At 57.2% G+C, this 24,843-nt stretch overlaps 1 protein-coding gene and 2 long non-coding RNA genes across 3 annotated transcripts; all 3 read left to right on the top strand.

The window, feature by feature from the left end:
- The first annotated feature begins 641 nt into the window (after positions 1-641).
- LOC134434543 (uncharacterized) lies at positions 642-2,763 on the top strand. Its single transcript, XR_010031872.1, has 4 exons — positions 642-706; positions 1,283-1,403; positions 2,460-2,540; positions 2,682-2,763. It is a non-coding gene; the product is annotated as an uncharacterized LOC134434543 (long non-coding RNA).
- Positions 2,764-6,554: 3,791 nt separating this feature from the next.
- On the top strand, positions 6,555-8,414 carry LOC134434546 (uncharacterized). The gene is made up of 3 exons (XR_010031873.1): positions 6,555-6,614; positions 7,135-7,211; positions 8,188-8,414. It is a non-coding gene; the product is annotated as an uncharacterized LOC134434546 (long non-coding RNA).
- Positions 8,415-14,814: 6,400 nt separating this feature from the next.
- On the top strand, positions 14,815-24,385 carry LOC134434544 (myc-associated zinc finger protein-like). The gene is given in 9 exon segments (XM_063183215.1): positions 14,815-14,982; positions 14,984-15,013; positions 15,015-15,335; positions 16,250-16,335; positions 18,861-18,924; positions 21,493-21,537; positions 21,539-21,598; positions 21,600-21,702; positions 24,297-24,385. Coding segments are annotated over 9 exon segments (918 nt in total). The 5' UTR covers positions 14,815-14,862.
- Positions 24,386-24,843: the final 458 nt, after the last annotated feature.

Genomic DNA, 24,843 nt, shown 5'->3' with positions numbered 1-24,843 from the left:
CCCTTTTCTTCCCCTCACACTTTCCTGCCCTTTTCTCCCCTCACAGTTCCCCACTATTTCCTTCCCTCACATTCGCCCTCCATTTCCTCCCCTCACAGTTTCCCATCTTTTACCCCTCACACTTTCCCATCTTTTTCCCCTCACACTTTCCCACCTATTTCCCTCTCACACTCTTCCACCCTTTTCTCCCCTCATACTTTCCTGCCCTTCCCCTCCCCTCATGCTCCCCCACCATTTTCTCCCCTCACACTTTCCCACCCTTTTCTCCCCTCACACTTTCCCGCCCTTTTCTCCCCTCACACTTTCCATTTTCCCTCACACTTTCCATTTCCCCTCACACTTCTCCTCCATTTCCCCCCTCACTTTCCTCCATTTCCCCCCCTCACACTTTCCCTCCTTTCTCCCCTCACGCTCGCCCTCCACTTTCTCCCCTCACCCTTTCCCGCCCTTTCTCCCCTCACGCTCACCCTCCATTTTGTCCCCATAGCACCCCAACCTCCCTCCATTCCCCACAGTTCCTGCGGGCGTCCCGCCGGGTTCTGGGTGCCCGCCTATGGCGAGCCCTTCTCTCCGTGTCCCTCTGGGGACAGTTTGCGGTCGGCCGGAGCCCGGCGGCCGTGCAGGAGCTGGGCCAGCGGCTCCGGGCCCGCGGCCTGCGGCCATTGCTGGCCCTGCCCATCGAGGGTGAGGGACCCGACAGCGAGGGGTGAGTTGGGGTCACTTATGGGGTTTTAGGGTCACTTATGGGGCAGTTCTGGGGTCACTTATGGGGTGTGGGGTCACTTATGGGGTTTTGGAGGTCACTCATGGGGTTTTAGGGTCACTAATGGTGTCCTGGGGTCACCTGTGAGTCACTTATGTGATGTGGGTGTCACTTATGAGGCAGTTTTGGGGTCACTTATGGGTTTTTGGGGTCACTAATGGGGTCACTTATGGGGCAGTTGTGGGGTCACTTATGGGGTTTTGGGGTCACTTATGGGGCAGTTCTGGGGTCACTTATGGGATGTGGGGGTCTCTTGGTGTGGGTGTCACTTATGGGGCAGTTGTGGGGTCACTTATGGGGTTTTAGGGTCACTTGTGGGTCCCATATGGAGTTCTGGGGTCACTTATGGGATTCTTGTGGGTCTGGAGTCACTAGTGGGTCACTTAGGGGGCAATTCTGGGGTCACTTATGGGGTTTTAGGGTCCCTTGCGGGTTAGCTCTGGGGTCACTGATGGGGTTTGGGGGTCCCTCGGGGGTCACTCGTGGCTCCCTGACGTTTTTGGGGTCCGTGTGGGGCAGCGAGGAGTGGTTCGAGCAGAACTGTGGGGCGGCCCTGGAGTGTGTGGGGCTGGCGGCCGCCTCGGGGCCCGAGCCCGCCATGCAGCTGAAGATAACGGCGCTGGTCAGCCAGAGGCTCTGCGTGAGTGGGGCAGGGGGAGATGTGGGGCACGGGGATCTGTGGGGCACGGGGAGATGTGGGGCAGGGGGATCTGTGGGGCAGGGGGAACTGTGGGGCAGGGGGAACTGTGGGATGGGCCTGAAGGTGACGGCGCTGCTGAGCCAGCGGCTCTGCGTGAGTGGGGTACGAAATGTGGGGCACGGGGAGATGTGGGGCAGGGGGATCTGTGGGGTGGCATCTGTGGGGTCAATGGGGCAGGGGGATCTGTGGGGCAGGGTCAGTGGGATCAATGGGGGATCTGTGGGGTGGGATCTGTGGGGTCAATGGGGCAGGGGGATCTGTGGGGCAGGGGGATCTGTGGGGTGGGATCTGTGGGGTCAATGGGGCAGGGGGATCTGTGGGGCAGGGGGATCTGTGGGGTGGGATCTGTGGGGTGGGATCTGTGGGGTCAATGGGGCAGGGGGATCTGTGGGGCAGGGGGATCTGTGGGGTGGGATCTGTGGGGTGGCATCTGTGGGGTCAATGGGGCAGGGGGATCTGTGGGGCAGGGGGATCTGTGGGGTGGGATCTGTGGGGTGGCATCTGTGGGGTCAATGGGGCAGGGGGATCTGTGGGGCAGGGGGATCTGTGGGGTGGCATCTGTGGGGTCAATGGGGCAGGGGGATCTATGGGGCAGGGTCAGTGGGATCAATGGGGGATCTGTGGGGTGGGATCTGTGGGGCACAGGGATCTGTGGGGTCTATGGGGGATCTGTGGGGTGATCTATGGGGTGGGAATCTGTGGGGTCTGTAGGGCAGGGGGATCTATGGGGCAGGGAGGGATCTGTGGGGCACGGGGATGTGTGGGGTCTATGGGGGAGGATGGAGATCTATGGGGTCAGGATTGGTGTCTATGGGTCAGAACTGGGATCTGTGGGGCAGGACTGGGATCTGTGGGGCACTGAGGGATCTGTGGGGCACTGAGGGATCTGTGGGGCAGGCTCAGATCTATGGGGCACTGAGGGATCTGTGGGGCACCGAGGCCTCTGTGGGGCACTGAGCCCGCTCAGCTGAGCCAACTCTGACCACGCCCCCCCAGGAGAAAATCTCTCTCCGATTGGCCGAGCCGGAAGGGGCGGGGCTTAACCCAGAACAGGTGGCGGCCATGTTGGGCGGCCAGGTAACCCCACCCCCTTTGACCACGCCCCTTCTAACCCAAACCACGCCCCTTCTAACCCAAACCACGCTCTCTTTTACATAAACCACGCCTATTTTTTTCACTGACCACGCCCCCTTTTCCGGGGCCACGCCCCCTCGGCAGGCGCCGGGGCTCACCTGGCTCAGCCCGGAGGAGAACGAGCACCTGGGGCGGGGCCTGAGGAGGCTGGAACGGGTGGCACAGGTGAGGGGGAGGGGCCTCAGGGGAGGGGGAGGGGCACACCTGGCACACCTGGGGCACACCTGGGCACACCTGGGGCACACCTGGGCACACCTGGGGGCACCTGAGTTCACCTGGGCACACCTGGGCACGGCTGAGGTTATCTGAGCCACACCTGGACACACCTGGGCACAGCTGGAAATGGTGGGGAAAATGGGACGAGGATACCTGGGCACACCTGGGCACACCTGTGCCCACCTGGGCACACGTGGGGGTACCTGAGGTTACCTGGGCACACCTGAACCACACCTGGGCACACCTGGGGGCACCTGGCAGGTTCCTGAGCCTCATTTTGGGGCACACCTGGGGCACACCTGGGCACACCTGGGGCACACCTGGGCACCCCTGGGGACACCTGAGACACACCTGGGGGGTTTCTGTGCCTCATTTTGGGGTACCTGGGCACACCTGAACCACACCTGGGCACACCTGAGGGCACCTGGGCACATCTGGGGGGTACCTGAACCACACCTGGGGGTATTTAATCCCACCTGGGCACACCTGGGCACACGTGAGCCACCCCTGAACACACCTGGGACACAGCTGAGGTCACCTGAACCACACCTGGGCACACCTGGTTGGTTCCTGAGCCTCATTTTTGGGTACCTGGGCACACCTGGGCACAGCTGGGCACACCTGGGGGGTACCAGGGCACACCTGGGGGCACCTGAGACACACCTGTGCCCACCTGTGCCCCCAGGCCGCGGCGTCCCGGGACGTGCAGGTGCTGGTGGATGCGGAGATGTCTCACCTGAACCCCGCCCTCACCTGGGCACACCTGGGCACACCTGGGGGGTACCAGGGCACACCTGTGCCACACCTGAGGTTACCTGAACCACACCTGGGCACACCTGGGACACACCTGGGGGTATTTTAGGCACACCTGGGCACACCTGGGTGGTTCCTGAGCCTCATTTTTGGGTACCTGGGCACACCTGGGCACACCTGTGCCACACCTGTGCCCACCTGTGCCCACCTGTGCCCCCAGGCCGCGGCATCCCGGGACGTGCAGGTGCTGGTGGACGCGGAGATGTCTCACCTGAACCCCGCCCTCTCCTGCCTCACCTGGGGGCTGATGTGGAGGCACAACCGGGACGGGCCCCGAGCCCGCGTGTGGCACACCTGGCAGGCCTACCTGAGGGTGAGTGGCACACCTGGGCACACCTGGGGGGGTAAAAACACACCTGGGCACACCCGGGCACACCTGGCAGGCCTACCTGAGGGTGAGTGGCACACCTGGGCACACCTGGGCACACCTGGGCACACCTGGCAGGCCTACCTGAGGGTGAGTGGCACACCTGGCACACCTGGGTTCACCTGGGCACACCTGGGTCACACCTGGGCACACCTCGGTCACACCTGGGCACACCTGGCAGGCCTACCTGAGGGTGAGTGGCACACCTGGGCACACCTGGGGGGGTAAAAACACACCTGGGCACACCCGGGGGGGTACCTGAGGATGAGTGACACACCTGGGCACACCTGGGGGTATTTTAGTCACACCTGGGCACACCTGATCTCACCTGTCTCTCCTTGTCCCCCCACCTGGGCACACCTGGGGGTACCTAAGGCACATTTTGGGGTATTTTATTCACACCTGTGCCCTCCCCCAGGACACCGAGTCTCACCTGGGCACACCTGGGGGGTACCTGGGCGCACCTGGGCACACCTGGGCACACCTGGGCGCACCTGGGCACACCTGGGCACACCTGGGCACACTTTGGGCACACCTGATGTCACCTGTCCCCTCTGTCCCCTCCCCCAGGCCACCGAGTCGGAGCTGCGCGCGCACCTGGGGGTACCTGGGTCACACCTGGGCACACCTGGGGGGTACCTGGGTCACACCTGGGCACACCTGGGGGTACCTGGGCACACCTGGGTCACACCTGGGCACACCTGGGCACAGCTGGGGGGTACCTGGGCGCACCTGGGCACACTTTGGGCACACCTGATGTCACCTGTCCCCTCTGTCCCCTCCCCCAGGCCACCGAGTCCGAGCTGCGCGCGCACCTGGGCACACCTGGGGGTACCTGGGGCACACCTGGGCTCACCTGGGCTCACCTGGGGGTACCTGGGCACACCTGGGGGGTACCTGGGCACACTTTGGGCACACTTTGATCACACCTGTCCCCTCCCCCAGGCCACCGAGTCTGAGCTGCGCGCGCACCTGGGGGTACCTGGGTCACACCTGGGCACACCTGGGCTCACCTGAGGGGTACCTGGGCACACCTGGGCACACTTTGGGCACACTTTGATCACACCCGTCCCCTCTGTCCCCTCCCCCAGGACACCGAGTCTCACCTGCGCACTCACCTGCGCACACCTGGGGGTACCTGGGGCACACCTGGGCTCACTTTGGGCACACCTGGGCACACCTGGGCACACCTGGGCACACCTGGGGGTACCTGGGTGCACCTGGGCACACCTGGGGGTACCTGGGGCACACCTGGGCACACTTTGGCACACCTGGGCACACCTGGGGGGTACCTGGGCACACTTGGGTCACACCTGGGCACACCTGGGCACACCTGAGCTCACCTGGGGGTACCTAGACACACCTGGAGGTACCTGGGTCATACCTAGGCACACCTGGGGGGTACCTGGGCACACCTGGGCACACTTCGGGCACACTTTGGGCACACTTTGATCACACCTGTCCCCTCCCCCCCAGGCCACGGAGTCGGAGCTGCGCGCGCACCTGGCCCGGGTGGGCGGGGCCGGCCTCAGCTGCGGGGTGAAGTTGGTGCGCGGGGCTTACCTGGCCCAGGAGCAGGGGCGGGCCCGGGCCCGGGGCTGCCCCGCCCCCACCTGGGACACGCCCGAGCAGACCTCGGCCAGGTGGGGGAGGGGCCGCGATGCGCGGGAATTTGGGGGAATTTGGGTTAAATTTGGGGGAATTTTGGGTAAATTTTGGGTCAATTTTGGGTAAATTTTGGGTTATTTTTGGGTTAATTTTGGGTTAATTTTAGGTGATTCTTGGGTTAATTTTGGGTGAATTTTGGGTGATTTTTTGGGTTAAATTTGGGTTAAATTTTGGGTTATTTTTGGGTTATTTTGGGGTTAATTTTGGGCTAAATTTTGGGTGAATTTTGGGCCAATTTTGGATTCATTTTGGGTTGATTTCCTGTGATTTTGGGCTGATTTCTGTGTGAATTTTTGGCCAATTTTGCGCTGAATTTTGGGTGAATTTCCTCTGATTTCTGGGTGAATTTTGGGCCAATTTTGCGCTGAATTTTGGGTTGATTTCCTCTGATTTTGGGTAAATTTTGGGGTGATTTTTTGGGCCAAATTTGGGCTAAATTTTGGCTGAATTTTAGGCCAATTTTGGGCTGAAATTTGGGTGAATTTCCTGTGATTTTGGGCTGATTTCTGGGTGAATTTTGGGCCAATTTTGGGCTACAATTTGGGTGAATTTTGGGCCAATTTTGGATTCATTTTGGGTTGATTTCCTGTGATTTTGGGCTGATTTCTGTGTGAAGTTTTGGCCAATTTTGCGCTGAATTTTGGGTGAATTTCCTCTGATTTCTGGGTGAATTTTGGGCCAATTTTGGGTTAATTTTGCGTTGATTTCCTGTGATTTTGGGCTGATTTCTGGGTGAATTTTGGGCTGAATTTTGGGTGAATTTCCTGTGATTTCTGTGTGAATTTTGGGCCAATTTTGGGCCGATTTTGGGTTGATTTCCCCTGATTTTGGGTCTCTCCCAGCTACGAGCGCTGCCTGCAGCTCCTCCTCTCCGCCCTGGCCCGGCCGCGCTCGCGCCTCTCGCTGATGGCGGCCACGCACAACGAGGAATCGGCGCTGGCCGCGCTCAGGGGGTGAGAACGGGGCCAAAAATGGGAATTTTGGGGAATTTGATGGGAATTTATCGAGATTTTAATGGGAATTTATGGAGATTTTAATGGGGATTTTTCCTGATTTTTTTGTGATTTTTTTGAGGTTTTTTTTTCGGTGATTTTACGGCGAATTTTGTGGATTTATTGTGAATTTTGATGAAATTTTTGAGAATTTTTTGGTGAATTTTTGGTGGATTTTTTTTTTTTTTTTTTTACGAATTTTTTGGGATTTTTGCAAAATTTGGGGTTTAATTTTTTATTAATTTTTTCTTATATTTTGGGTAATTTGGGGTTAATTTTGAGTTAATTTTAAATTAATTTTAAATTATTTTTATTTAATTTGGGGGGGGAATTTTGGGGATTATTCGGGGGTGATTTGGGGGTAATTTTGGATTAATTTTGGGGTGATTTTGGGTCAATTTTGGGCTGATTTTGGGTCAGTTTGGGGGTGAATTTTGCAAAACCCCAAAATCGCCGGATTTGAGCCCAAATTCCCCCCCAGGCTGTCCCGGGTCCCGCCCGGCTCCGTTTGCTTCGGGCAACTGCAGGGGATGGGAGAGCACCTGAGCCTGGCCCTGGGTGAGTGACCAGAGTGACCACTGAGTGACCACAGAGTGACCCCTGAGTGACCATTGAGTGACCAATGAGTGACCAATGAGTGACCACTGACCAATGAGTGACCACTGAGTGACCACAGAGTGACCACTGAGTGACCACAGAGTGACCACAGTGACCAATGAGTGACCAATGAGTGACCAATGGGTGACCAATGAGTGACCAATGAGTGACCACTGACCACTGACCCCTGAGTGACCACAGAGTGACCACAATGACCACTGAGTGACCACTGAGTGACCACAGAGTGACCAATGGGTGACCACAGAGTGACCAATGGGTGACCACAGAGTGACCACGGAGTGACCACAGTGACCAATGAGTGACCAATGAGTGACCACTGAGTGACCAATGAGTGACCATTAATGACAATGACCTGGGAGTGACCACAGGGGACCCACAAATCCCAAAAAACCCAAAAAAAATCCCCCCAAATAATTCCCCTTAAATGACCCCAAATGACCCCAAACAGACCTGAAATGACCCCAAATTGACCCCTGAGTGACCCCTGGATGACCCCTGAGTGACCCTGAGTGACCCCAAATCCAAAAAAAATCCAAAAAAATTCCCCCAAAACTCCTTTAAATGACCCCAAATGACCCCAAACTGACCTTGAGTGACCACTGAGTGACCACGAGTGACCCCAAATCCCCCCCAAAAAATAAAAAAAAAATAAAAAAAAATCCCCAAAAATTCCCCTTAAATGACCCCAAATGACCCCAAATGACCCTTGAGCGACCCTGAGTGACCCCTGAGTGACCCCTGAGTGACCACAGGTGACCCCAATCCCCAAAAAATCCCCCCAAAATCCCTAAAATACACCTAAAAAAATCCCCCCCCCGAAATCCCTTTAATTGACCCCAAAAGTGACCCCGAGTGACCCCCCGAGTGACCCCCGCGTGACCCCTGACCCCGGGTGACCCCGGGCGTGTCCGGGCAGGGGCCGGGGGTCTCCCCGTGTACAAGTCGGTGGCTCTGGGTCCCCCGAGGTGACGATCCCGTACCTGGCGCGGCGAGCGGCCGAGAACCGCGGGGCGCTGGGCGGGGCCAGGAGGAGCGGCAGCTGCTGTGGGCGGAGCTCCGGCGCAGGCTCCGCCCCTGGGCCTGAATTCCCGAAATTCCCCCAAAAAATCCAGAATTTCTACCCCAAAAATAAAAAAATTCCCATTAAAACCACACAAATTATGTCCATATATGGAAGTGGGTGTGGTTGTGGGCGTGGCTTTGGTGGAGGCTCCGCCCCTGGGCCTGAATCCCCGAAATTCCCCAAAAAAATCCCGGAATTTCTACCCCAAAAATAAAAAAAAATCGCATTAAAAACACACAAATTATGCCCATATATGGAAGTGGGTGTGGCTGTGGGTGGGGGCTTAAGCACAGGCTCCGCCCCTGGGTTTGAATCCCGAAATTCCCCAAAAAAATCCCGGAATTTCTACCCCAAAAATAAAAAAAAATCCCATAAAAAAACACCCAAAATGTGCCCATATATGGTATTGGGTGTGGTTGTGGGCGTGGCTTTGGTGGAGGCTCCGCCCCTGGGCCTGAATCCCCGAAATTCCCCCAAAAAATCCCGGAATTTCTACCCCAAAAATAAAAAAAAATCCCATTAAAACCACACAAATTATGCCCATATATGGAAGTGGGTGTGGCTGTGGTGGGGCTTAAGCACAGGCTCCGCCCCTGGGCCTGAATCCCCGAAATTCCCCAAAAAATCCCGGAATTTCTACCCCCAAAAATAAAAAAAAAAACATTAAAAACACCCAAAACATGCCCATATATGGAAGTGGGTGTGGTTGTGGGCGTGGCTTTGGTGGAGGCTCCGCCCCTTTGTGTGAACCCTAAAATTCCCTGAAATTTCCCCCAAAATTTCTCATTAAAAATACAAAAAAAAATCCCATTAAAACCACCCAGAAAATGCCCATATATGGAAGTGGGTGGGGATGTGGGCGGGGCTTCAGCACAGGCTCCGCCCCTGGCCTGAATCCCAAAATTTCCCCAAAATTTCCCCAAAATTTCCCCAAAATTTCCCAAAAATCCTGAAATTTCTATCTAAAATCTTTTTAAAACTCCACAAATTGCAATAAAATAATCCAAAATATTTCCATATATGGTAATGGGTGCGTCTGTGGGTGGGGCTTATGTGAAGCTCCGCCCACAGCTCCAAAATTTCCCCCAAATTTAAAAAAATCCTGTAATTCCCTTCTAAAATGTAAAAAAAAATCCATTAAAACCACCCAAAAATTGGATAGAAACCCCAAAATTTCATAAAATTCCTAAGATTTTCCCCAAAAGTTCCTAAATATTTTCACAACTTGGAAATTTTCTGAAAAAATGGCGGAAAAATGATGGATTTGAGGTGAGAAAATGGGAATTTTTTTTAGGAAAAAAAGGTAGATTTGGGGGGAATTTTGGGGAAAGGGGATTTTTAAATAAAAAAATCTGCATTTTGTTGAGAAAAAAAATAAATTTTGGGAATAAAATGTGAATTTTTGGGGAAAAAAGGTGGATTTTAGGTGGGAAAAAAGTGAAACTTTTGTGGGATTTTGGATTTTGTGAGGAAAAGGGGAATTTTTTGAAGAAAGTGAGAATTTTTAGGGAAGAAAAGGTGATAAAATGCGGTTTTTTGGAAGGGAAAGATGAATTTTAGGGAAAAAGGTGAATTTTTGGGGAACAAAAAGTCAAATTTGGGGGAAATGGTGAATTTCTGGGGGGAGAAAAAGGGAATATGAGGAAAACAAAATGTGAATTTATGGGAAAAAAAGAAAGATTTGGGGGGAGATAATCACATTTTGAGGGGGAAAAGTGGAATTTAGGTCGAAAAAAGTGGATTTTTGAGATAAAAAATGTATCTTTTGTGGTAAAAAAAAGGGGGGGAATTTGGGCTAAAAATGTCGATTTAGGGATAAAAATGTGGGTTTTGGGGTAAAAAAAAAAGCGGATTTGGTAGGAAAAAGCTGATTTTTCACTCACGAAAGAGGAATTTTGTGATCAAAACCCTTTTTGAAGGATCCCGGTGAGGATTTTTGGGATTTGGGCGAATTTTTGGTGATTTTTTGGTGAATTTTGAGTGAAGTTTTGGGTGAATTTCGAGCGGTTTTTGGCGCCGTTGCGGGAGGGGCCGGGGGGCTCAAAATGGCGGCGGCTCTTGAGGGAGAAAAAAGGCGGGAAACCGGCGGCAGTGGGCGTGGCCTGGCGTGACGGGGGCGGCGCCATAGGCAGGGCGTGGCCACAACACCGCGGGCGCGCCATGAATAATTAATTAATAACCAATTAATCAACAGGGCGTGGCTTTATTGATGAGGGGGCGGGGCTTTGTTCTCCCGGTCACCCAATCAGCGCGGTTGCCATGACAACGTTCTCCCCAACATGGCGCCCTCCGCCGCGCTGCGTTCTGATTGGTTCCTCCCCTCCCTCATGGGCGTGTCCTGACCAATCAGCGCCCCTCCTTTCCCGAGGGGCTCGGGGGTCGCGCGGCCGCCTCCATTTTGTGGGCGCGCGGGAGCGGCGGCAGGGCGGGAAACCCGCGGTGGGCGTGGCTTCCCCTGAGGGGGAAAAGGAGGCGTGGCCAACATCGCCCCGCCCAATCATCGCCCGCCCGCGGGCGCGCCGCGTCCAATCAACGCCTCTCTACCGACCACGCCCCCTCAGCGAGGCCCCGCCCACCTCTCCCCTCACGCCGCTCTCCCTCCCCCCCCCTCCCTCAGAGCCCCCCGCCCCTCCCCCCACCCGATCCCCCCACCCTCCCCCTCCCCCTCCCCTCCCCCTCCCCCTCCTCCTCCTCCTCCTCCTCCTCCCCGGCCGCGATTCGGTCGCGATTCGGTCGCGACTGTCGCGAGATGGACCCCGCGAACTGGAGCAGCTTCATCTTCCAGGTGGGGGGAGGGGCGGCGCTGATGGGGTGGGGGAGGGGATGGGGGGGGGGGATCGGACTGGGAGCGCTGGGGGGGGGAGGGGGGGGAGGGGGGGTGGGGCTGTTTTGGGGGGGGGGATGGGGGGGAGAGGGAGGCTCGGACTGGGGCACTGGGAGGGACTGGGAGGGACTGGGAGGGGTGGGGGGTGGCACTGGAGGGGGTGGGGACAGCGGGGTGGGGCCGCACTGGGAGCACTGGAGCACTGGGAGGGATGAGGGTGATGATACTGGGAGGGACTGGGAGGGATGGGGACGCTGGTGTCATTCTGTACTGGGAGCACTGGGAGCTGTTACTGGTGGCACTGGGAGCACTGGGGATGATGGGGACAGCAGCGTTGCTCTGTACTGGTGGCACTGGTGTAACTGGGAGCTGTTACTGGGAGCACTGGGAAGGCTGAGGGGTGCTGGTACTGGGAGCACTGGTGGCACTGGTGGCACTGGGCGCGATGGGGACAGCGGTGTCGCTCCATACTGGGAGCACTGGGAGCTGTTACTGGGAGCACTGGGAGGGATGAGGGTGCTGTTACTGGTGTTTACTGGGAGCACTGGGCGTGATGGAGACGCTGGTGGTCACTCTGCACTGGGAGCACTGGGAGCTGTTACTGGTGGCACTGGGAGCGCTGGGGACACTGAGCGCGATGGGGACACTGGTGTGGCTCTGTACTGGGAGCACTGGTGGCACTGGTGGCACTGGGAGCACTGGAGCACTGGGGGTGATGGAGACACTGGTGTCGTTTTGTACTGGAGCTGTTACTGGGAGCACTGGGAGCTGTTACTGGGGAGCACTGGGAGCACTGGGGATGATGGGGACAGCAGTGTCGCTCCATACTGGGAGCACTGGGAGCTGTTACTGGTGGCACTGGGAGCACTGGGGATGATGGGGACAGCAGCGTTGCTCTGTACTGGTGGCACTGGTGTAACTGGAGCTGTTACTGGGAGCACTGGGAAGGCTGAGGGTGCTGGCACTGGGAGCACTGGGAGCACTGGGCGCGATGGGGGACAGCGTGTCACTATACTGGGAGCACTGGGAGCTGGTACTGGGAGCACTGGGAGGGATGAGGGTTGCTGTTACTGGGAGCACTGGTGGCACTGGGCGCGATGGGGACAGCGGTGTCGCTCCGTACTGGGAGCACTGGGAATGATGGGGGACTCTGGTGTCACTATACTGGGAGCACTGGTGTGACACTGGTGGCACCTGGGAGCACTGGGAGGGATGAGAGTCTTGGTACTGGGAGCACTGGGAGCTGTTACTGGTGTTACTGGGAGCACTGGAGCTGTTGCTGGTGTTACTGGGAGCACTGGAGCTGGTACTGGGAGCACTGGCGGTGATGGGGACACCACTGTCACTCCATACTGGGATTACTGGGAGCTGATACTGGAGCACTGGGCGTGATGGGGACTCTGGTGTCATTCTATACTGGGAGCACTGGGAGCACTGGGACGGATGAGAGTGCTGGGACTGGTGGCACTGGGAGCACTGGGAGGGATGGGGACACCAGTGTCGCTCCATACTGGGAGCACTGGGAGCTGTTACTGGAGCACTGGGAGGGATGAGGGTGCTGTTACTGGTGTTACTGGGGAGCACTGGGCGTGATGGAGACGCTGGTGTCACTCTGTACTGGGAGCACTGGAGCTGTTACTGGTGGCACTGGGAGCGCTGGGGACACTGAGCGCGATGGGGACACTGGTGTCGTTTTGTACTGGGAGCTGTTACTGGGAGCACTGGGAGCTGTTACTGGTGGCACTGGGAGCACTGGGGATGATGGGGGACAGCAGCGTTGCTCTGTACTGGTGGCACTGGTGTAACTGGGAGCTGTTTACTGGGAGCACTGGGAAGGCTGAGGGTGCTGGCACTGGGAGCACTGGTGGCACTGGTGGCATGGGCGGGACGGGGACAGCGGTGTCGTTCTATACTGGGAGCACTGGGAGCTGTTACTGGGAGCACTGGGAGCTGTTACTGGGAGCACTGGTGGCACTGGTGGCCACTGGGCGCGATGGGGACAGCGGTGTCGCTCCATACTGGGAGCACTGGGAATGATGGGGACACTGGGTGTCACTATACTGGGAGCACTGGTGTGACACTGTGGCACTGGGAGCACTGGGAGGGATGAGAGTCTTGGTACTGGGAGCACTGGGAGCTGTTACTGGTGTTACTGGGAGCTGTTACTGGTGTTACTGGGAGCACTGGGAGCTGTTACTGGTGTTACTGGGAGCACTGGGAGCTGGTACTGGGAGCACTGGGAGCTGTTACTGGTGTTACTGGGAGCACTGGGAGCTGGTACTGGGAGCACTGGCGGTGATGGGGACACCGCTGTCACTCCATACTGGGATTACTGGGAGCTGATACTGGGAGCACTGGGAGCAGTTACTGGGAGCACTGGGAGTGATGGAGACCCTGCTGTGGCTCCTGTTACTGGTTTTACTGGTCCGTACTGGTCTGTTACTGGTTTTACTGGTCCCTACTGGTGTTACTGGTCTCTTACTGGTTTTACTGGTCCGTACTGACCTGTACTGGTTTATACTGGTCCATACTGATTCTTACTGGTCCAAACTGGTCTATACTGGTTTATACCACTCCATACTGGTGTATATTGGTCTATACTGGGTCTGAACTGGTCCGTACCAGTCCAAACTGGTTTATACTGGTCCAAACCGGTTTATATTGATCCAAACTGGTTTTATACTGGTCCAAACTGGTTTATACTGGTCCATACTGGTTTATATTGATCTGTACCAGTCCAAACCGGTTTCATACTGATCCAGACTGGTTTATACTGGTCCATGCTGGGTCTAAATTGGTCCAGACTGGTTTATACTGGTCTATACGAATCCAAACCAGTATTTACCCGATCTATACCAGTCCATACCAGTCCAAACTGGTTTTATACTGATCCAAACCGGGTTTATACTGGTCCATACTGGTTTATACTGATTTATAGCACTCCAGGCTGGTTTATACTGGTCCATACTGGTTTATACTGGTCCCATACCAATCCCATACCACTCCAAACCAGTTTATACCAGTCCAAAGTGATTTATACTGGTCCATACTGGTTTATACTGGTTCCATACCAGTCCAAAACAGTCCAAACTGGTTTATACTGGTCCAGACTGATTTAGACTCATCCAAACTGGTTTATATTGATCCAAACCGGTTTGTACTGGTCCATACTGGTTTATACTGGTTTCATACCAGTCCAGACCGGTTTGTACTGGTCCATACTGGTTTATACTGGTCCATAGTGGTTTATACTGATCTATACCAGTCCAAACCAGTTTGTACTGGTCCCATTACTGGTTTATACTGGTCCATAGTGGTTTATACTGGTTCCATACCAGTCCAAACTGGTTTGTACTGGTCCATACTGGTTTATACTGGTTCCATACCAGTCCAAACCGGGTTGTACTGGTCCCAAACTGGTTTATACTGATATATACCAGTCCAAACTGGTTTGTACTGGTCCATACTGGTTTATACTGGTCCATACTGGTTTGTACTGGTCCATACTGGTTCACACTGCTCTCTCTCTCTCCCCTCCCCCCCCAGGCCGCCGCCGCCCCTCCCCCTCCCCCCTCCCCCTCCCCCCTCCCCGTCGATCTCCTGCCCCTCCCCCTCCCCCCCCCACCCCCGACCCTCCCCCCCCTCCCGCCCCTCCCCCCCCCACCATCGACCCCTCCCCCCTCAAACCCGAGACCACAACAGCAATGACGTCATCGCCGGCCACCTCGCCGCCGGTGACGTCATCGCCGGTGACGTCGTCGTCGTCGTCGCGGAAGGGCAAGGGCGCCCCGTACGTGTGCGGGCTGTGCGCCAAGGAGTTCAAGAAACGGCTACAACCTGCGGCGCCACCAGGCCCACGCACGGCGTCCCCAACGCCGCCAACGCCACCAAGCGCGCCCCCCGCCCCTCCCCCACCCTGCTGCCCCTCCCCCAGGAGCTCCTGGACGCCCCCCAGGGCGAGGAGGGCGCGGCGGGCGGCGGCGGCGACGATGGCGACGCGGCGGCCAAGAGGACGGCGGCGTCGGCGTCGGCGAGGAAGAGCCACGCGTGCGACACGTGCGGGAAGGCGTTCCGCGACGTGTACCACCTGAAGCGGCACCGGCTGTCGCACACGGACGAGAGGCCCTTCCAGTGCCCCGTGTGCCAGCAGCGCTTCAAGCGCAAGGACAGGAATGGCGTCGCACGTGCGCTCCCACCAGGGCCACGTGCACAAGCCCTACGCCTGCGGGCACTGCGGCAAGAGCTTCTCCAGGTGGGGTCATCGTTGGGTTGTTGGGGTCATGGTGGTCACTGGGTCATGGTGGGTCTTGGTCATGATGGGGTTTGGGGTCATCGTTGGGTCAAGGTGGGTCTTGGGGTCATGGTGGGGTCATGGTCATGGTGGGGTTTGGGGACATCGTTGGGTTGGGGTCATTGTTGGGTCATGGTGGTCATTGGATCATGGTGGGTTTTGTTCATGGTGGGGTTTTGGGGTCATCATTGAGTCATGGTGGTCATGGATTCTGGTGGGTCTCGGTCATGATGGGGTTTGGGGTCATTGTTGGGTCATGGTGGTCACTGGATCATGGTGGGTTTGGTTCATGGTGGGGTTTGGGGTCATCATTGGGTTGTTTGGATCATGGTGGTCACTGGATCATGGTGGGGTTTGAGGTCATTGTTGGGTCACCGGTGGTCATTGGGTCATGGTGGTCATTGGTCATGGTGGGTCATGGTCATGGTGGGGTTTGGGGTCATCATTGGGTTGAGGTGGTCATTGGGTCATGGTGGTCATTGGGTCATGGTGGGTCTTGGTCCTGTTGGAGTTCAGGGTCACCATCATTGGTTTTAGGTCATGGGTGGGTTTTGGTCATGGTGGTCACTGGATCATGGTGGGGTTTGGGATCATTGTTGTGTCATGGTCATGGTTGTTGGGTCACGGTGGATCTTGTGGTCATGGTGGGATCATGGTAAGTCATGGTTGGATCATGGTTGGATCATGTAAGTCTTGGTCACGGTGGGGCATGGTCATGGTGGGGTTTGAGGTCATTGTTGGGTCATGGTGGTCATTGGGTCATGGTGGGGTTTGGGGTCACGGTGGGCTTTGGGCGCAAGGACAGGATGGCGTCGCACGTGCGCTCCCACCAGGGCCACGTGCACAAGCCCTACGCCTGCGGGCACTGCGGCAAGAGCTTCTCCAGGTTGGGGTCATCGTTTGGGTTGAGGTGGGGTCTTGTGGTCATGGAGGGTTTTGGTCATGATGAGGTTTGGGGTCATCATTGGGTCATGGTGGGGTCTTGTGGTCATGGTGGGTCTTGGTTATGGAGGAGTTTGGGGTCATCATTGAGTCATGGTGGTCATGGATTCTGGTGGGTCTTGGTCATGGGGGGGTTTTGGGGTCATGGTTGGATCATGGTAAGTCTTGGTCACGGTGGGTCTTGGTCATGGTGGGGTTTGGGGTCATTGTTGGGTCATGGTGGTCATTGGGTCATGTGGGTTTTGTTCATGGTGGGGTTTGGGGTCGTTGTTGGATCATGGTGGTCATTGGGTTGTGGTGGGTCTTGGTCGTGGTGGGGTTTTAGGTCATTGTTGGGTCACGGTGGTCATTGGGTCACGGTGGGTTCTTAGGGTCATGGTGGGTCATGGTCATGGTGGGGTTTGGGGACATTGTTGGGTTGTGGCCGTTACTGGGTCATGGTGGTCATTGGGTCATGGTGGGTCTTGGTCATGGTGGGGTTTGGGGTCCATGTTGGGTCATGGTGGTCATTGGGTCATGGTGGGTCTTGGTCCTGTTGGAGTTCGGGTCGTCATCATTGGGTTTAGGTCATGGTGGGTTTTGGTCATGGTGGTCATTGGATCGTGGTGGGGTTTGGGATCATTGTTGGGTCATGGTCATGGTTGTTGGGTCCACGGTGGATCTTGTGGTCATGGTGCGGTTAGGGGTCATGGTTGGATCATGGTAAGTTTTGGTCATGGTGGGTCATGGTCATGGTGGGCTTTGGAGTCATCATTGGGTTGGGGTCATTGTTGGGTCATGGTGGTCACTGGATCATGGTGAGGTTTGGGATCATTGTTGGGTCATGGTGGTTGTTGGGTCATGGTGGATCTTGTGGTCATGGTGGGATCATGGTAAGTCCATGGTTGGATCTGGTTGGATCATGGTAAGTCTTGGTCCACGGGTGGGTCATGGTCATGGTGGGGTTTGGGGTCATTGTTGGGTCATGGTGGTCACTGGGTCATGGTGGGTTTGAGGTCATTGTTGGGTCATGGTGGTCACTGGATCATGGTGGGGTTTGGGTCGTTGTTGGATCATGGTGGTCATTGGGTCGTGGTGGGTCTTGGTCATGGTGAGGTTTGAGGTCATTGTTGGGTTGTTGGGTCATGGTGGGTCTTGGTTTGTGGTGGATCTTGGGGTCATTGTTGGGTCACGGTGGGGTTTGGGGTCATCGTTGGGTTGAGGTCATCGTGGTCATTGGTCATGGAGGGTTTGGGGTCATGATTTGGGTCATGGTGGTCGTTGGGGTCACGGTGGGGTTTGGGGTCATCGTTGGGTCATGGTGGGTCTTGGTCATCATTGGGTCTTGATCATGGTGGTGGTTGGGTCATCGTTGGGTCGTGGTGGGGGTTTGGGGTCATGGTTGGGTCACGGTGGGGTTTGGGTCATCGTTGGGTCACAATGGCCATTGGGGTCGTTGGGGTCATGGTGTGACTGGTGGGGCTTGGGGACATCGTCCTGGTCACCGGTGGCGCTGGTCAGTGAGTGGCCACACTGATGGTCACCGTTGGTCACCATTGGTCAGTCACTGGCCACACTGTCTTGGTCACTGCTGGCCACCATTGGTCACCGCTGGCCACCATTGGTCACCATTGGTCACTGATGGCCACCGTTGGTCACCACTGGTCACTGCTGGTCACCGCTGGCCACCATTGGTCACCATTGGTCACCATTGGTCACAGTTGGTCACTGATGGTCACCATTGGTCACCATTGGTCACTGCTGGTCACCATTGGTCACTGTTGGTCACTGCTGGTCAGTTTACTGGCCATACTGGTGGTCACCATTGGTCACCATTGGTCACTGCTGGTCACTGTTGGTCACCGTTGGTCACCATTGGCCACCATTGGTCACTGGTGACACCACTGGTCACCGCTGGTCACTGCTGGCCACCATTGGTCACCACTGGCCACCATTGGTCACCATTGGTCCACCGTTGGTCACCATTGGTCACCGTTGGCCACCATTGGTCCACCACTGGTCACTGCTGGCCACCATTGGTCACCGTTGGTCACTGCTGGCCACTGGTGACACTGGTCAGTCACTGGCCACACCGGTGGTCACCATTGGTCACTGCTGGTCACTGCTGGCCACCGTTGGTCACTGCTGGCCACCATTGGTCACTGCTGGCCCACCATTGGTCACCGCTGGTCACCGTTGGTCACCGTTGGTCACCATGGTCACCATTGGTCACTGATGGCCACTGGTGACACCGGTCAGTCACTGGCCACACCAGTGGTCACCGTTGGTCACCGTTGGTCACCATTGGTCACCATTGGTCACTGCTGGTCACTGATGGCCACCGTTGGCCACCATTGGTCACTGCTGGTCACCATTGGTCACCATTGGTCACCATTGGTCACTGATGGTCACCGTTGGTCACTGCTGGTCACCATTGGTCACTTGTTGGTCACTGCTGGTCACCGTTGGTCACTGCTGGTCACTCCGCAGGCCGGATCACCTCAACAGCCACGTCCGGCAGGTTCACTCCACCGAGCGGCCCTTCAAGTGCCAGGTGAGGCACGCCCACTGACCACACCCATTGACCATGACCCACCGCCTGACCACGCCCACTGACCACGCCCACCGACTGACCACGCCCACTGACCACGCCCACTGATATCTGACCATGCCCACTGACCACGCCCACCGCCTGACCACACCCACTGACCACGCCCACCGACTATGCCCACTGACCACACCCACCGGCTGACCACGCCCATTGACCACACCCACCATCTGACCACTCCCATTGACCACGCCCATTGACCACGCCCACTGATATCTGACCATGCCCACTGACCACGCCCATCAAGCTTGCCCATCATCTGACCACACCCACTGACCACACCATGAACTGACCCCTTGACCATCTGAGTGACCCCTGAGTGACCCCTGAGTGACCCCTTTACCACCTGAGTGACCCCTGACTGACTCCTTGACCCTCCAAATGACCCGGGTGACCCCAGACAAGCCCCGAATGACCCTTTGACCCTCCAAACCACCCCTGAGTGACCCCTTGACCACTCCAATGACCCCTTGACCACCTGAGTGACCCCTTGACCACCTGAGTGACCCCTTGACCACCTGAGTGACCCCTTGACCACTCCAATGACCCCTCAGTGACCCCTTTACCGCCTGAGTGACCATTTGACCACCCAAAGCACCCCTGAGTGACCCCTTGACCGCTCCAATGATCCCTGAGTGACCCCTTGACCACCTGAGTGACCACTGGCCGACTCCTTGACCCTCCAAATGACCCGGGTGACCCCAAACAAGCCCCGAATGACGTTCTGACCCCCTGAGCGACCCCTTGACCGCTCCAATGACCCCAACTGGCCTCTTGACCATCTGAGTGACCCCTTGATCCCTCCAATGAGTGACCCCAAACCGATCCCACCGAGTGACCCCAACCAAGCCCTGAGCGACCCCTTGACCACTCCAATGACCCCTGAGTGACCCCTTGACCACCTGAATGACCCCTGAGTGACCCCTTGACCCCCTGAGTGACCCCTTGACCACCCGAATGACCCTCAGTGACCACTTGACCACTCCAGTGACATCGGACTGACGCCTTGACCACTCCAATGACTCTTTGGCCACCTGAGTGACCCCTTGACCACTCCAATGGTCCCAACTGACCCCTTGACCACCAGAGTGACCCCTTGACCACTCCAGTGACTGCTCAGTGACCCCTTTACCACCTGAGTGACCATTTGACCACCCAAACCACCCCTGAGTGACCCCTTGACCACTCCAATGACATCTGAGTGACCCCTTGACCAATCCAATGACCCCTGACTGACCCCTTGACCACCTGAGTGACCCCTTGACCACTCCAATGACCGACTGACCACTCGAGTGATCAGTGAGTGACCCCTTGATCCCTCCAATGAGTGACCCCAAACCGATCCCACCGAGTGACCCCAACCAAGCCCTGAGTGACCCCTTGACCACTCCAATGACCCCTGAGTGACCCCTTGACCACCTGAATGACCCCTGACTGACCTCTTGACCACCTGAGTGACCCCTTGACCACTCCAATGACCCCTGACTGACCTCTTGACCACCTGACTGACCCCTTGACCACTCCAATGACATCTGAGGGACCCCTTGACCACCTGAGTGACCTCTTGACCACCTGAGTGACCCCAGACACCCCTAAATGACCCTTTGACCACTCGAACAACCCCCGAGTGACGTTTGGAGCCCCCAAACCACCCCTGAGTGACCCCTTGGCCACTCCAATGACCGACTGACCCCTGACTGACCCCTGACTGACCCCTGAGTGACCCCTTGACCACCTCAGTGACCCTTTGACCACTCCAATGTCACCTGAGTGACCCCTTGACCACTGCAATGACTCCAACTGACCCCTTGAGCATCTGACTGACCCCTTGACCACTCAAATGACCCCTTGACCACCTGAGTGACCACTGGCTGACTCCTTGACCCTCCAAATGACCTGAGTGACCCCAGACAAGCCCCGAATGACCCCTTGACCACTGCAATGGTCCCAACTGACCCCTTGACCACTCCAATGGTCCCAACTGACCCCTTGACCCTCTGAGTGACCCCTTGGCCACTCCAATGACCCCTCAGTGACCCCTTGACCGCCTGACTGACCATTTGACCACCCAAACCACCCCTGAGTGACCCCTTGACCACTCCAATGGACATCTGAGTGACCCTTTGACCACTCCAATGACCCACTGACCCCTTGACCACTTGAGTGACCCCAAACAACCCCCTGAGTGACCCCTTGACCACTCCAATGACTCCTGAGTGACCCCTTGACCCCTCAAATGACTCTTTGGCCACCTGAGTGACCACTGGCTCCTGACTCCTTGACCCTCCAAATGACCCGGGTGGCCCCAAAACAAGCCCCGAATGACGTTTCTGACCCCCTGAGTGACCCCTTGACCACTCCAATGACCCCAACTGACCCCTTGACCACCTGACTGACCCCTGAGTGACCCCTTGACCACTCCAATGACCCCAACTGACCCCTTGACCACCTGACTGACCCCTTGACCGCTCCAATGACCGACTGACCCCTGACTGACCCCTCACTGACCGTCAGACGTGCGAGGCGGCGTTCGCCACGCGTGACCGGCTGCGCGCCCACGGCCGTGCGCCACGAGGACAAGGTGCCGTGCCACGTCTGCGGGAAGCTGCTGAGCGCCGCCTTACGTCAGCGACCACCTGCGGGTGCAACGGCCCCGCCCCCCGCGGGCAGGCCACGCCCAGAGGTGGGGGCGGGGCCGGCGGGGCAAGGGGGAGGGGGCCGGTGGTCAGTGGGGTGTGGTCAGTGGGAGGGGTCAATGGTCACTCAGGGAGGGGCCGGTGGTCAGTGGGTGTGGCCACAGAGGTCAGTGGTCAGTGGGTGTGGTCAGTGGGTGTGGTCAGTGGGAGGGGCCAGTGGTCAGTGGGTGTGGTCAATGGTCAGTGGGTGTGGTCAGTGGTCAGTGGGGTGTGGTCAGTGGTCAGTGGGTGTGGTCAATGGACAGTGGGTGTGGTCAGTGGTCAGTGGGAGGGGTCAGGGGTCACTCGGGTCAGTGGTCAGTGGGTGTGGTCAATGGTCAGTGGGTGTGGTCAGTGGTCAGTGGGTGTGGTCAGTGGTCAGTGGGTGTGGTCAATGGACAGTGGGTGTGGTGGTCAGTGGTCAGTGGGAGGGGTCAGGGGTCAGTGGGTGTGGTCAATGGTCAGTGGGTGTGGTCAGTGGTCAGTGGGTGTGGTCAGTGGTCAGTGGGTGTCAGTGGGTGTGGTCAGTGGGTGTGGTCAGTGGGAGGGGTCAATGGTCAGTGGGTGTGGTCAGTGGGTGTGGTCAGTGGGTGTGGTCAATGGTCAGTGGGTGTGGTCAGTGGGAGGGGTCAGTGGTCACTCGGGTCAATGGTCAGTGGGTGTGGTCAGTGGGTGTGGTCAGTGGGTGTGGTCAATGGTCAGTGGGTGTGGTCAGTGGGTGTGGTCAGTGGGTGTGGTCAGTGGGAGGGGTCAGTGGGAGGGGTCAGTGGTCAGTGGGTGTGGTCAGTGGTCAGTGGAGGGGTCAGTGGGTGTGGTCAGTGGGAGGGGTCAATGGTCAGTGGGTGTGGTCAGTGGTGTGGTCAATGGTCAGTGGGTGTGGTCAGTGGGAGGGGTCAGTGGTCACTCGGGTCAGTGGTCAGTGGGTGTGGTCAGTGGTCACTCAGTGGTCAGTGGGTGTGGTCAATGGTCAGTGGGTGTGGTCAGTGGTCAGTGGTCAGTGGGTGTCAGTGGGTGTGGTCAATGGGTGTGGTCATGGTCAGTGGGTGTGGTCAGTGGGAGGGGTCAGTGGTCACTCAGTGGTCAGTGGGTGTGGTCAATGGTCAGTGGGTGTGGTCAGTGGGAGGGGTCAGTGGTCACTCAGTGGTCAGTGGGTGTGGTCAATGGTCAGTGGGTGTGGTCAATGGTCAGTGTGGTGGTCAATGGTCAGTGGGTGTGGTCAGTGGTCAGTGGGTGTGGTCAGTGGTCAGTGGGAGGGGTCAGGGGTCAATGGGTGTGGTCAGTGGTCAGTGGGTGTGGTCAGTGGGTGTGGTCAGTGGTCAGTGGGGTGTGGTCAGTGGGTGTGGTCAGTGGGTGTGGTCAGTGGTCAGTGGGTGTGGTCAGTGGGTGTGGTCAATGGTCAGTGGGTGTGGTCAGTGGGTGTCAGTGGGTGTGGTCAGTGGTCAGTGGGTGTGGTCAGTGGTCACTCAGTGGTCAGTGGGTGTGGTCAGTGGTCAGTGGGTGTGGTCAATGGTCAGTGGGTGTGGTCAATGGTCAGTGGGTGTGGTCAGTGGTCAGTGGGAGGGGTCAGTGGTCAGTGGGTGTCAGTGGGTGTGGTCAGTGGGAGGGGCCAGTGGTCAGTGGGAGGGGTCAGTGGGTGTGGTCAGTGGTCAGTGGGTGTGGTCAGTGGGTGTGTGGTCAGTGGGTGTGGTCAGTGGGTGTGGTCAATGGTCAGTGGGTGTGGTCAGTGGGTGTGGTCAGTGGTCAGTGGGAGGGGTCATGGGTCAATGGGTGTGGTCAGTGGGTGTGGTCAGTGGTCAGTGGGTGTGGTCAGTGGGTGTGGTCAATGGTCAGTGGGTTGTGGTCAGTGGTCAGTGGGTGTGGTCAGTGGGTGTGGTCAGTGGTCAGTGGGTGAGGGGCAGGAATGAACTGTGGCCAATAGGGGGCCGTAAAGAGGACTGTGGGGGGCGTGGCCTAATTGGGTGTGGTCATTGGGCGTGGCCAGAGAGGGCCGTGGTCAGTGGGTGTGGTCAGTGGTCACTCAGGGAGGGGGTCAGAGGTCAGTGGGCGTGGCTACAGAGGTCAGGGATCAGTGGAAATTGGGGCGTGGTGGTCATTGGGGGCGGAAAGAGCCCGGGGGGGGGGCGTGGCCAGTGGGCGTGGCCAGTGGGCGTGGGCCAGTGTGAGGAGGGGCTGTGGGGGAGAGGTCACAAAGAGGGGGAGGGGCTTGAGAGAAAAAGTTAAATGGGGAGGGGCTAAAAAGGGGAGGGCTAAAAGGGAGGGGGAGGGGCCAAAACCACGGCTGGAAATGTGGGGGAGGGGCCAAAAGGACGGGGGAGGAGCTAAAAGGGAAGGGGAGGGGCTAAAATGGCGGAGGAGGGGCTAAAGAGGCGGGGTTTAAAACGGGGGAGGAGCTAAAAGGGAAGGGGAGGGGCTAAAGGGGTGAGGGAGGGGCCAAGAGGAAGGGAGGGGCTAAAGTGAGGGGGAGGGGCCAAAAGGGGTGGGGTTTAATAAGGGGGAGGGGCTAAAAGGGAGGGGCTAAACGGGAGGGGCTTAAATGGGGGAGTGGCTAAAAAGGGAGGGATTAAAGGGTTTGGGGGAGGGGCAATCTGTGACCCCGCCCCTTTTTTTTCTCTCTTTCTTTCCCCTCCCCCCCCTTTCCCGCAGGTTCCGGCTGCCCCGCCCCCTCCCCAAGCCCCGCCCCCGCCCCTCCCCCACCCCTGGACGGGACCCCCGGGGGCAGCCAGGGCTGGTGAGGGGGGAGGGGCCAAACAAACCCCCGCCCACAAACCCTCACAAACCCCGCCCCCACCTCCCCAAGCTCCGCCCATTTCCCCCCCTCAAGCCCCGCCCCCACACGGGGGGAGGGGGAGGGGGCCGGGCGGGGCCGACCAATAAAAGAATTGGGTGTAAAAAAAAAAAGGCTCCGCCCACTTTTTATAGGGAGGGCTGGGATTGGATGGGGAGGGAGGGGCGGGGCTAAGAGGCGATGAGCCACGCCCAGGTGGGGATTTGGGGGGTTTTGATCAAAATTTGGGATTTTTTGACGCAAAATTCAAATTTTCGACACAAAATTGAAACGTTTCGACCCAAAATTGAGAAGTTTTCACCCAAGTTTGAAATTTTTGCCCCAAATTTTTAATTTTTTAACTTAATTTGATATTTTTAACCTAAAGTTGAGATTTTTATTTCCCAAATTGGAATTTTGGCACCA

Source organism: Melospiza melodia, unplaced genomic scaffold (genome assembly GCF_035770615.1).
Source record: "Melospiza melodia melodia isolate bMelMel2 unplaced genomic scaffold, bMelMel2.pri scaffold_383, whole genome shotgun sequence".
NCBI lineage: Eukaryota > Metazoa > Chordata > Aves > Passeriformes > Passerellidae > Melospiza > Melospiza melodia.
The sequence above is the reverse complement of the archived record's forward strand: the minus strand, read 5'-3'. Positions and strand labels throughout refer to the sequence as shown.